The sequence below is a fragment of the Sphaeramia orbicularis genome, chromosome 5 (genome assembly GCF_902148855.1).
Source record: "Sphaeramia orbicularis chromosome 5, fSphaOr1.1, whole genome shotgun sequence".
NCBI classification, from domain to species: domain Eukaryota; kingdom Metazoa; phylum Chordata; class Actinopteri; order Kurtiformes; family Apogonidae; genus Sphaeramia; species Sphaeramia orbicularis.
Genome location: NC_043961.1, coordinates 27,248,244 through 27,261,578, shown reverse-complemented (window position 1 = coordinate 27,261,578; position 13,335 = coordinate 27,248,244). Strand labels below are relative to the sequence as shown.

Sequence of the window (13,335 nt, the reverse complement as noted above, 5' to 3'; positions counted from 1 at the left end):
AGCCAACACTCCAGAGGTTGTGTTTTTTTTATGTTTTTAACAGAATATGCAGAAGTATTGCAAAAAATATCTGACAATCATCAGGGTGTTTTGTAGGGAATAATGAGGTGAGTTCCCTGGCTGGCAAACAGTTTTAAAATGTCACTGTTGGGTTTCTTTCCCCCGCTTTCTCTGGTTTTCAAAATAAAATGGTTTCCAACATGCACAATGTTTGTACTGGTTTGTGCTCTGTATAAACTAATGCAAGACTTAATACAATTTAAACAGAGTGACAATGAAAGTAAAGTTACACATGTACACTGCAAACATCTTTATAAGTATCTCCTGCTGCACTGTCAGACTGCATAGGTGTCGTTGGGCTTCATATTTCATTTTAGTGTAAACCCACACTGAAAGAGCTCTCTATCGCTGTTTTACCTCATAAGGCTTTTCCATTCCCTGACCTTATTAACTAATGGTGCTGTGGCCATGGAAAAAGGGCAGGGCATGTGAATCCATCTGCTCCTTAAAAGGAGCCAATTCACTGACGTGCAGATTCCGACGCTTCGATTAGGGCCTCATTCATTCACTTCACTTATTTATGTTTTACAGGTCTGATAAAACAGTCATTTCACTATAACAAACACTCATCAGGTCAGTTGTGATGCCAGGTTACATACTCCTCTGACAGTGAAGCATTCCTCAGCTGTCCAGCAGCAAACAGACTCATCTAATCTAAAAGCTTTGCAATGGTGTAATACATGGTTATCAGGCCTGGGATAAACAGCATTCAAAATTAAACTTTTGAAATTTAGATTTGACCGATATGTTTCATTGTGAAGATGCTTTTCACTTATGACCTGTGCCAAGGACGTTTTTCAGTCATTCCTGTTGGTCTGTCTGCAGGATAATACAAAAACTACGGCACTGATTCTTAGTTGAGGGAAAGAAGCAGATGAACTGAGGGAATGAGGGAAAGAAGAACTAAGAGCTTTGTTTCCATGTAAACAGTTAAACTACCTTAAATGAAACAGCAGACAGAAAGGTGGAAAACACAGGCCATGAATGAGAAGAGTGGCCTAAGCTGAGGTGGTCTCCGAGTGCCCTAGTATTTATCTTACTTTTCCTTTAAAACACAGCTTTGTTAAAGGTTCAGTATTATTGATATTTAGTGACAGTGAAGTTGCAGACTGCAACCAAAGTAAAACCCACCATGTTCACCAACAGTAGCTGCAAAATACACACAAGTCCCTCATTAGAGTGAGTGTGTGTTGTCTGTTGTTGGCTTATAGTTAAGGGGATATTAACTCTGGTCCACACTTAAACATAACGTGTTATAAAACCAAGCAAAAAAAAATACTGTAGATTGTAGACTATAAATATTGACAACTCATTCTGAGGTATTGAAAACAGAACAGTTCTCATTTTCATGTGATTATACATTCCATCAATAAAAACATAATTATTAATCTTAAAGTATATTCTACTTCTGGAATTAGATCGTCCTGAATTTTGCACACTGGATCTTTACTTGATACTGGGATTCTGATTGGTCAATACTGACGTTCCATTCCTCCATTTTATCTATGGGCACAGTTCTGATCATAGACTCTTGAGGCTTAAGCCTCTACAGAAAATATTTTATTAAAAAAAATAAATCAGTAAAACCAGATTAATATTTTTGCAAGTTATTGATTTCTTTAGTGAGTAGTCCTGTAGTAAAGGGAGGTCTGCATCACCCTGTCTGGATAATAATGACCACTGCCCTTTACTTAAATGTCAGTCTGCTTTCAATAAATATTGCTGTGCTGAATCTTACTCGATTTACCAGATTTATAGTGTGTTGTGTGCTTTAGTTTGCTCCACACTTTTCTTTCTGGTCATTCACACTCCTACAACTGCTCTACAACCTCCAGTTTAAGGAAAAAAACACATTATATGTGAAAACTATTTGGCCCAGACCTGAAGTGTACCTTGTAATATACGTAAAATTGCATATATATGATTAAAAATAAGATATTATTTATAATTAAAATATCTCTTCCTTTGACCCCATATTTCTTTCCTCCAATATAGAAAACACATAATCAGAGATGTGACAATTACAGCTTGCCTTTCAGAGCCTCAATGACTCTGCAGAGCTGAGAACAGTCTCGATAAGCCACCAGGCCTCCCTGGTTGGCCCAACGGTCTGCCCCTTTACACTCAGTGTATGCCTGGTGGTAGGTCAGTTCGGTCTGAGCTGCAGAGCTGGACTGCAGACTCTTTGTCAGGTCTACCACCCCTCCCCCGAGGGCCCGGAGCAGAGCATGAGGGGCGCAGGAGTCCCACTTAAAGGTGCTGCCCTCTGAGAGGACGTAGACATCAGCCAGGCCCTGGATGACACACAGGATCTTGTATCCGGCTCCAGATGCGTACATCAGCTCATCAGGGCTGCACAGCGAGGCCAGAGCGTCCTTAACCACTGACTTCTCACTGGAGCTCAGGACCGCAGACAGACCTTTACCCCCCTCAGGTCCAGCTTTGGGTCGAGACAATGAGCAGACATTTACACCATCACAGGACACTCCCCAAAAATGCATCCCCCTCCAACTGTGAACACACACACACACACAAAAATATATCACATGGCTGTAACAACAAATGAGTTTGTGAGAGAACCTGTTGAACTGATGGCCTTTATGAAACAGAGTTTACATATTTGTTTGAAAGGTTCAGGAGTTTGAGTCACACCATGTAAATACTCTCTACAGTTTGTTGATTGATTTGAGACCTACAGTATCTGGTCAGACTCATCATTGGATGTTCCTCTTTTTATGCTGTCCAGACTTGAATCTCAAACAGAAACACAAAAGACTACATACACACACACATCAATCTATGTTAATTTCTCACAAAACAGGAAAAAAAAAAAATCCAAATCCAAATCCCATCAGTTTGGATGATTATTTAAGTTTCATAAAACCACAAATCTTGCAGCAGACAATTAAGCAAAAACTCATGGTGCATCTCATAGTGCATCATTACAGCATATTTCAAAGACTGACGGTGTATTATGTAATTCTACAAGTAAAAAGGGCAAAATTTTAATACCATAATAAATTAACCAGACACTGTCATATATATTTTTGTAAAAGCTCTGTACATTTGCCTGTAGGTGCAGTGACTGGTTAAATGTTTCTGCGGAACAAAATCTACCACAAAAATTAAAAAAGGCAGGTTTGTGTTTGTTTAGAAAGAAGTGAAATAGAGCCAACATTGGACAATATTAGATTTCTAAAGCATAGCAAAAAAATAAGAGTTGATTTTATGGTGCAATATGTAACAGAGGAGCAGAAGAGAAGAATCAAGGCACTCAGGAGCAAGCATCACATTTTTTTTAATAGAAAATCTACCCTGAGTCCTTTATGTAGAAACTGGTATGCAGACTGCTCATAAAATCTACGCAATGAGAAAACTGGGTGCTCATTTTTAGGATGTTACTATCTGTTCACACATTGGAATCAAAAGGTGATAAATACATGGAAATTTCTTCACATATCTTACATATTATAACTTTAATTAGACACGTTCATGCCTCGTTTTCTAACCAAAACAGCCCTTTAATGTTGCCTCCTGGTGCAGTGACTGCTTAAATGTTTCTGGCTGTAGTACACAAGCTTCGAGCAAAATGAAATAGAAAAAGAAATATTTGTGGGCTTTGACGATTCAGTGTGATTTGGTTGTGAACTTACCCTCCTCCTACTGGATCTTTGTGGTGGAACGGCTGGTTGATGACACCCATAACAGGCATCCCTGTACTGCGGAGGTAAACCCCGATCAGAACCAAAGCACAGTGAAGACCAGAAGGAGACAGGTGACCCTCCTGCAGCACCTCTTCACGACCCTCTATGTACTGGCTGGTGGCGTCTTCATTAAACACAACAGAAACAAACTGCTCTCACTGAGGCACATCTTTAAAGAATGAGCTTTGGGTTAATACACTGCGGGCCCTTTTACCTATAGGGTCAATCCAGATGCCGAGCTCTGAGGGGCTGAGGGGCACTGTCAGACCATCTGTGTTTGCGTCGATCGTTGCGGGGTCTTGGTGTATGGCTCGAGCCAGAAGAGACGCTGCTGTGTGATCGCCATCGAGTACCGTGGACAACAGCGTGGCGGTCTCCTGCTCTGTGCTGCAGACGGTGACAATCACACTCTCTCCTGATGCAACAGAACAAGCAAACGATCACTTCACAACAAAGTTTACACAGAGCAGCTTAGAAAACGCCAAATATTTGTACAGACACCATTTGATATGTTGACTTTTATGGTCTGATAATTTTGAAGATAAATCAACAGTGATGAGGTTCAGATGTAGATCATTAGGTCAAGTATAACTGCAGCTCCTGGATTTATTCTACACATATGACATGGAGTAACTACTATAATACAACACTCTCTAAAAATATGTAGTATTATTTTAATAGAAACTCTTCTAAATTCCTACGACACTGAGAATCTAAGTGGGCAGTCTGCAGGTGTGAAACTGCAAGTGGAAAAAACACACTCTTTGTGTAACTACCCAGACTGAAGAGCTGCAACATGAAACTTATATAACTAATATGGCTAAAAAGAAAAATTTAAGTGATTCTACTAAAAAACCAATGAATGCAAGCTACAATTGTTGCTAAAAAGGTTAGAAGTTGGATTGAAATTCTTCACATACAAGAATCTGACTGACAACAAACATGATTATTTCAATCCAAAAAGATCCAGAGCACACCTAACCACACCTTCTGAAATGGATTCTAATCTATCCAAATGCTGTGGTTATGACATTCAAAGGGAAAAAGAAAGTGTGATGTTACCAAGCCCATTTTCAAACTTGTTGGACTCCTCTCCATGAATGAAACCAACCATTTCAGGGAACTACACAAAAGAGCAAGACAAAATATGATTCAAGTAGTCTAAGTAGTCCAAGATTCTGGTTTATGCTGCATTCTACTTTATGTTTGTCTCCCACCTCAGCTCCAACATCATGTCGGATCATCTCCTGGATTACCACATCAGCCAGTGTCTTGAAGTCCTGCACAAACTTCTTGTTCTTGTCTTCTCCAGTTTTCTCCTGCACAAGGAGCTGGAAAAGAATAGCCTCCTGCCTGCAGACCCGAGCCACATTAGCCGCTTTCTCAGCCACCCGGAGCAGCAGCCTCAGCAGATCAGCCATGCCTAAAGACAAGGGGCAAGTTGACAAGGGTTTTTATCAAAACAGAACAGAGACCTCGTCTTTGTATGAGGGAAGGAGGAAGCGAGAAGGAAAAGAGATGAGGCAGGTCACACTCACATACTGAGCTAATTATAGCATCCTAATGAAAACAGGGCATTTCTAAAAAAGAAAAAGGAGAAATGAGGGTCACAGACAGATGTGCACACAACACCACAGTATGTCTGCTTAATATATGCATATTCAACTCTTCAGTGAAGCCATGTAGTTACCATGATTTCCAAATTAATAGATGAGAAATGTGTAAAATACAGCAACATGTTAAAAGAAACACATCACAAAGTAAAATAATATCTGTAGAAAGAGACTACCAAGGACTGTTGAGCCCCCATTTAATGTGAAAAAACCATTACAGAAGCTCTGTGATCTTTGTGGATGGAAATACAGGCCTCCAGTGAACCCAAAGAATGTAGATTGTCTAGTTTTGACTTGAACTGCTTCTAACTTCACTTCTGTCAACTATTGCTGCTTTTATCGTCTCATCACACAGGTTTGTTAGGTGTTAGCTTAGCATGTATGATGTCAGGTAATGAAGCAATGGAGTTTAGACGTCAGAGAATAAAACTGCCATGAAAAGACTCAGTCCTTACCAAAATACCAGCTTCTACACTGTTTATTTCCTTTTCGTCCGTCCCTGTCGGCTGCTGTATTTTCCTTCTGACCGACCTGCAGTCACCGGCAGCGGGTAAGTTATGATACTGGAGCGTACAGCTTCGGATGTGTAGTAAAACAGGTATTTCAGCTCTTAATTAACCCTGAGATCCCGTCTGCTCTGGTTTCTTTACGTCAGTGCGAGTTTCCTCTCGCAGGAAGGGCGGACAGACCCACATCAAGCACCACAGGCACAGGGAGCAGACAGTGACGTAAGCGGAAGTAGAACACGGCGGTATTTCAAGGAGTAGACAACCGGAAGTAGAGCAGAGGGGCGATGAGGTGCGACCGCGAAATCTTGACTTCCGGGTCTCTGTGCCACGTATTTCTTTCTTTTTTTTGGGACTATCTTACAAATTGCATTTGTTCTGATTCAACCAGCGACACTGAAATAACACACAATTTTCAAGTGCGGATCCAAAACTTATTTTAATTCATTACTCAAATAATAAACTAAAAAAAGCAACAAAACCATTACAATGTTCAAAGAATTATTTAAAATTAATGATGGGACTTTTGGCTCTTTGAAGGGAGCCGTTCAATCAGGAGCTGTTCACTGAAAAGAGCCATTCAAAAGACTGGCTCTTTTATGTTTTCTTGCATTATTTTGAAACACCAATGTTTTAATGACTAAATAGACTACATGTGATGATTGACATTACATTTTAAAGGTGTTTAATTGGCGCAACAGTATTATCTTACTGTAAAAAAGAATAGTTAGTTAAAATGTGTGGGCTAAATACATGACATGAGAGGTGACATTAGGCAAATACTGGAATTTGACAAAAAACATCATGGTACATTATGTGGACTATAGTCTGTAGCCTAAAAATGAAGAAGAAAATAAAACACTTTCTTATTTAATAACATTTTATTCTCCTCAAAACAAGAACAATAAATGTGTGTAAACATACAGAAAAAATTGCACAAAACACAACTACTACATACTACTCCTTTTTCTTTGGCTCATTACTCACAGGTGGTCACTCACTCACTCTCAAACTTTTCTCCGGTTTCGACCAGTCCTCCAGCTCCGCCTTCTCGAGTATGCTGATGCTCACCTCACGCTCCAAACTGTTGTTTTTTGCTAACTTCTTGCCATGAGACATGCTTTTTTTTCTGCTCGAACATTCTCCTCCCGCCCAATGCCTCCCCAGTGACGCTAAATTGACAGGCAATTGGACACTCCCTCCTTAAAAAAAATAAAAAAGAACAGCTCTTTACAAAGACTCGGTTCCCATCATTCATTTCAAAGAGCCGTTCAAAAGATTCGATTCGTTCGTGAAAGTCACATCACTATTTAAAATAGAATGATTACACCTATTTCCAATAATTGCGCCATCTATTTTATATATATGTTTAGTTTATTGTCTGTTGCTTGTAATATTTGATTGTATTGTTGTGGTTCTTTAATAAAGTTTGGGTGTCATTTCAGCATCGGCCATGTGCCCCAACTTGTGACTTTTCTCTATCAATTTATGTGTCTTTATTTAGTTAAAGTGCAAAACTCAGGCACTAAGTGAAAGTTCAAAATATAATAGAATATAATGAAGAATAGTGTTTGAATAGTGTTAGATTTACAGTCAACGAAAGTACTCCATACATGTTTATTATTTATATTCTAAATGGTGAAGGGGTGAATCCACTGCATGCACCCTGAAATCAGTGAAAGAAGAAGGAGAGTAGAAGTTTGGTTAAGAAAAGAAAATAAAAGAAAAGAAAAGAAAAGAAAAGAAAAAAGGAAAAGTGAGTCAAATTACTTCCAATTCCTGGAAATTCATATTATCCATACATTTATCCCCCCGAATAACAACATGAAAAACCACCACAGTAATACTTATGAATGCAACAGGCAGCTGTCTTTTTTCAGCACCTGGTTGATTTTATTGCCAAAATATTCATAAAAGTTATGAGATCTTTCGTGGTGAAGATCCACTATATGCTTTAACAATGTCTCCTTCTGTCAGAGATTTAATGAATATCTCAGTGTTCAGGCAAAAAATGTTGTAGGCATATTCTAGTTTTCAGTATTTCCCAACTTCAATTTGAAAACACAAATACATGTAATGTGTTTTGATTGTGCAGACAGTTTCAAACATTCTGCCAAACACATTCAAGGTACTGAAGTCCAAGCCTTTATAAGGACTAGATGTCGTGCACGTTTAAAGTGGATTTGGTGTTTCCTATAAGTAAATAATTTCCATGATAAATTAACTAAGAAAAAAAAATGCTGAGGAAAACTGCATTCAATCAGTCTCCCTTTATCCTCTTGTATTAGCTCTATTTGACAAACTTATTTAGATGTATTCCATGTATTATACATGTTTTTATTATATGACTTATTGTGCATGCTATATTTTTTTTATTCATTGTAGGGTTTCCATGAACATCAGTCGAAGTGACTGCTGATGAAAACCAGCTCTTCAGATCACATGGAGAAAAGAGAACATGGATTAATGAACACCTTCCCACTTTTCCCAAATAAAGAATGAATAATGAATGAATAAAAACTTACAGAATTTTTCAAAATGTCCAGTCCCTGACTCCTCAACATCGGAACACCTGACTTTTTCACATATGGAACATAGTGGAAAACTGCACATTTTATTTGAATATGCTATGTCTTATGTGTATATTGAGAAAATTATTTTATTTCACAAACATTACCAGGAAGGCCTTTGGTTATAAACAAATAGGCACTCCTCCCCTTTAAAAAAAAAAAAAATTGTATGAATCAGTGTTATGGATTAGAGGGATTTACATGTGTTTTACATGACGTCCAGCATCCTACATTTGATGAGCCTGTCAGTTGTTTTTTTCCATGGAAAAAACTACAGCAATAAAGTAAACAAACAGTATTAAGGGATACTGTACAAACTGCCGTACAAAATGCCACAAATAATTTTTTAAAAAAGATGCAAAAATACCCCTAATTATTTATATTTACAGTAAAATAAATCAAATTTCAGATTGAAAGAAAAGATAGATGCCTATAAACACATAAACCAATATATAAATTTGGCTAAATTAGTGAATAATTTATATCAAATGGTCACAATGACAATGACTTTAGGATTGTCTAGTTGTTAATGAGAACTTACTCTCAAGAAAACAGTCACCCCAACCTCTTTTTGCTACAAATGGAATAACTTAGTTTGTCAGTTACAGTAAGTTGCAGTAATCATCACATTATACGAGTAGAGAGAGGAAACAGCCTCCACTCTGCATCTCTCTGGGGCTCAGTGATATGTGGGTGGACAGTCTGCATATGGATGTAAAATATGTATCTAGGCTGACATCGTGTTCCTCTTTGAATGCTGTTAAATTACAAGCACATTTTAATGTTTAAATATTTAGGTTCTTCTGAGCGCTTTTAAAGTGGATCAGAAATCCACAAATTGTTCATCTATAAAACCTTAAACCACAAACACACCGCTGAGTGCTCTCAGTAGAGGTGCAGCTCTATATAGTTGCTTTATGCCGACTGTGGAGGAAAAACCAGACACAGCATTGGACTGATGACAGACTTATTTTTTTATAGGAGTTCAGTTAAGGGTTTTGTTGCATAATGTTAAATGCACGTTTGTGTAATTTCAAAAATCATTTGTTTTACATCCTAGTAATGGTTGATATTATTAGGCCAGAAATTTTATTCAAATTATAGCACATAGCACACATTAAAGTTGTTACAGATTGTCATGAGGTTTAAATGCTTGACATACAACCACAGGGGAAAAGGTTGAAGTGAATTCTGAATAACAGTTTTTTTTTACTCAAATTGAAGATGATCTTTCCAGTTCAGTGTACTGCTCTCCATAAAAGTACACACAAATTGTATCATGCCGACTTTTATCACTGATAAAAATTTCAACACTTTTCAAATTGGCATGACTTTTCAAAGACCAATAATGTGATCATTATGTGAACTGGACTTTATTCTTATAAGACAAAATATAGCAATGTTTTACACTCTTTAATTGTATGTTAGTTTCACTTCTATCTTCATTTTGCAAACTGTTTCACAGAAGAAAACACAGAGCTTCTTCAAGTTTAACCACTGGTTTTATTTTTTTTAATTATCGTGACTGCAATTTGAGATCGTTTATATATATATATATTTTTTTATTTGTCAGTCCATAATGGAAGATAACAGAGCCAGAAATACCTACAAAGTAAACAAATGTATTCACAGTTCCATCATTTAATTTTTTCACCGTTTTTTATGTCAGCACTGCACACCTTGAAAAATGCTTATCGATTCCATATTAGTTTGGATTTGTAGTTTTACATTTTACAAGTTAACCTAACTTTATAAAGGTAAAGATAATGTCACCTAACCTAACAACCTAAAACATATTTAATACATTTATAGGTGAATTTTAGACTTTTTAAAATAGAGTCACTGTCAGAAAGTTTGGTGCTGACTTTGTGACACGTCAGGGAAAACTGAACCAACATAAAACTGTATTCAGCTCAACAAAGGACTTCAACAAATACTACTCTTTAACCATGTTCTTGTGATCAGACAGGTTTGTCTGTTTACTTTCATTACAGACAACAAAATACAATTCAATGACTTTTCAAATTTACTTAATATCATAACTTTTATTTTCAAGAGTTTTTATTTCTTTACCAATGGCTACATGTTAATAATAACAAACTGTATTTAATTTAATATTATTTAATTGTTTGCACAGTATCAAGAAAAATACATAAAAATGAAAAATGGAAAATACAGGCATTTCTGCCAGTTCATTTGTAAGATCACACAAACACACTCAGCAAAATGGTGACACATGATCATTGTGAAATGATACAATACAGAAGCAAATGCTTTTTGGTCAAGCCTCTGACCACCGGTATCCATTAGTTGTGCATTATGCAGTGCATTGAAATTGAGTAGCCCTCATATCATTGATCAATACAGTTAAGTCCACGCTAAACTGGGCGAGGCAGTCAACACACTGCTGGAGAAGTCATCAGTCGCACTTAGGATCCTCACAGGACGGAGGAGCTTCTTCAGATGGAGGTAAGAAAGGCTAAATCCTCTGGGTAAACAGCATGTTTTATTTTATACAACAGGTTACTGATGCGGATGTTAAACTGCATCTCATATATGAAAGTAAACAGAAAAGTAATAATCTCTATTAGATTATTTGTTATGTGGGAGTAGCAGTAGCTGGGAGTTGATTGGATTTGTTTGCTGCAGGTCTCAGAGGACAACATGTCAGAGCTGGAGAGGGGCATGGTGACCATCATCCGTGTGTTTCACAAATACTCTGGTCATAAGTGTAAACTGAGAAAAGCAGAACTTAAAGAGCTTATCAACAATGAGATGAATCATTTCATAATGGTAAGTTGTAGATGTAAATGTGCATTTTTGTGGCAGAATGCATGTTTTAAAACTTATAATAAATCATGGAAGTTATTTTAAAGATAAAAGATTCTAAAAAAGTATGTGTGATTTTCATGTCTCCTTATAGACAACAGAACTTAAATGTGTGAATAAGCACTAGTGTTTTTCCTCTTTTTTCCTGCTAGTTAAAAAAAGACAATCATTCTTTATTCACTAGATAACTTCACTCCAGTTAAAATGCTTTATTTCAGTCTGAGTTACTCTAAAATTGCAGATAAACAGTTACTTGTCCTCTAAAGTAAACTTAAACCCAAACTGTTTTCTTTTCTGACGTGTAATGATCTTGACAGCCACATGGAGCTGCTGTGTGACTTCTAATATTATCTTCTAAATGTTCTACTTTCATCTGCTTTCTTTGCTGAACAGAAAATACAAGAGAACGAAACTCTGGACGAGCTCTTTGCAGACCTGGACCAAAACGGAGACCTGGAGATTGACTTTCAGGAGTTCATCACCTTAATCGCCATGGTGACCTCAGCCTGCCATGAACTCTTCATCCCAAACTACCACAATAACTAGTAACCCTGTGTGCTCATTACTATATATATATATATATATATATATATATATATATATATATATATATATATATATATATATATATATATAAAAACTAACAAAAACACAAAAATTATATATCAATATCTGTTTATTCTGGAATGGATTATGTGCTATTATCTATTTGTTGTCTGATAAGAATTGGACAAAAAGTTGATCATTGCTTTGATCCTCTCTCTTCATCAAAACTTATTGTACAAGATTGTGGCATAAAATAAAATTATTCAACAATGACAACAGAGAATCCTTCAGTCGCTAAAATTAACACAATAAAATGTAGAACCTGTGTTGAATCTGGATGTTTAGAAAAGTAGTATGGATCTTTTGTAAATCTTATAACAATAAAAATTAACATATAAGGATTAAACTACAGATGTAAACATCTGCATGCAGTGGTAGAATGTAATAAAGTACTTTTACTCTTATGAAGTTCTTGTACTGCATTTTCAGCTCATGCAACTTTATACTCCTACTCCTGTACATCTTAGTTACTTTACAATTAGAGTTTTTCTTCTCCTTAATGTTCAGTGAAAACCATGTATCTCTGTACGTGTTGATTCTGAATGTTTGAGATAAATTGAGGGATGAAATGTTTCTCTATGGATTTAGAAAATTCACACATTCTTGACACTGCAGGAACTGAAATGGAAAAAAAACCCTGAAAATACAGCAGCTTCTTTCTGCAACTCTCTTGTCTTGAGTCAAAACAAAAGACTATGTAGACGACCTGACCTCGTTTCTTGCCTTTATGGAAAAGTTAGGCCGCTAAAACATGGAGCAAAGCAGTAGAAGAGCATCCGTGTCATGTCTGAAAAATAACTGTGTGTGTATGTATATATACAGCTCTGGAAAAAAATTGCAACCACTGCAATTTCCTGTGTAATCAGCATGTCTGCATGTATGACAGCCATTCCACTCCTGTGTCTGTTGAATTCCAACACTTGCACACCTTATTCTACTTAATAAACATCTGATCCATGTCTTACTTAAGAAGAAGTAAAAACCACTACTGTGGCCATCACTGTCTTCTTGCAATAGGACTAGCTGGGTGGCAAAAACAGTACTATTATACTGCAAGAGTAATTGTAATCCAAAAATAACTATTGAAAACTACTGGACTTCTGCTCTGACAATGTTCCCAAACTCTGAGGACTGGTTTTTCTATCAGGACAATGCTCCTGGCCTCAGCTAGGTCAATTAAGGTGTGGATGACAGACCACCAGATGAAGACCCTGTCATGGCCAGCCCGATCTCCAGACCTGAACCCACTTTGAAAACTTCTGGAGGAAGTTGGATGGTCACAAACCATGGAACATTACTGAGCTTCTTGAATTTCTCTGCCAGGAGCTGCAGAAAGTCATCCAACAGCAATGGAGGAGAGCCAAGACATGTGAACGCTGTCATTGAAATCAGGGTTATTCCACCAAATATTGATGATCTAACTTTTCCTAAGTTACAACATTAATAT

The 13,335-nt window shown here is 37.0% G+C and overlaps 2 protein-coding genes across 2 annotated transcripts; one reads left to right on the top strand and one right to left on the bottom strand.

Annotated features, from left to right (window-relative positions):
- Positions 1 to 21: 21 nt before the first annotated feature.
- inpp1 (inositol polyphosphate-1-phosphatase) lies at positions 22 to 6,085 on the bottom strand. Its single transcript, XM_030133891.1, has 6 exons — positions 5,833 to 6,085; positions 4,982 to 5,187; positions 4,827 to 4,887; positions 3,979 to 4,179; positions 3,714 to 3,888; positions 22 to 2,571 (listed from the first exon to the last, which is right to left on the bottom strand). The coding sequence occupies exons 2-6, from the start codon at positions 5,183 to 5,185 to the stop codon at positions 2,082 to 2,084; spliced, it is 1,131 nt and encodes a 376-aa protein (XP_029989751.1). The 5' UTR covers positions 5,186 to 5,187; positions 5,833 to 6,085; the 3' UTR covers positions 22 to 2,081.
- Positions 6,086 to 11,098: 5,013 nt separating this feature from the next.
- On the top strand, positions 11,099 to 11,828 carry LOC115419907 (protein S100-B-like). Its single transcript, XM_030134982.1, has 2 exons — positions 11,099 to 11,246; positions 11,676 to 11,828. Exons 1-2 carry the CDS (start codon positions 11,118 to 11,120, stop codon positions 11,826 to 11,828), a joined length of 282 nt encoding a protein of 93 aa, XP_029990842.1. The 5' UTR covers positions 11,099 to 11,117.
- Positions 11,829 to 13,335: the final 1,507 nt, after the last annotated feature.

What these genes read in the sequence shown, in the direction of transcription:
- LOC115419907 (XM_030134982.1), top strand. Translation starts at nt 11,118, where the DNA reads ATGTCAGAGCTGGAGAGGGGCATGGTGACCATCATCCGTGTGTTTCAC. An exon ending in AGATGAATCATTTCATAATG is followed by an intron (nt 11,247 to 11,675) that starts GTAAGTTGTAGA and finishes TTTGCTGAACAG; the next exon opens with AAAATACAAGAGAACGAAAC.
- inpp1 (XM_030133891.1), bottom strand. Translation starts at nt 5,185, where the DNA reads ATGGCTGATCTGCTGAGGCTGCTGCTCCGGGTGGCTGAGAAAGCGGCT. An exon ending in CAAGTTTGAAAATGGGCTTG is followed by an intron (nt 4,180 to 4,826) that starts GTAACATCACAC and finishes CTGTTGCATCAG; the next exon opens with GAGAGAGTGTGATTGTCACC. An exon ending in AAAGATCCAGTAGGAGGAGG is followed by an intron (nt 2,572 to 3,713) that starts GTAAGTTCACAA and finishes GTGTGTTCACAG; the next exon opens with TTGGAGGGGGATGCATTTTT.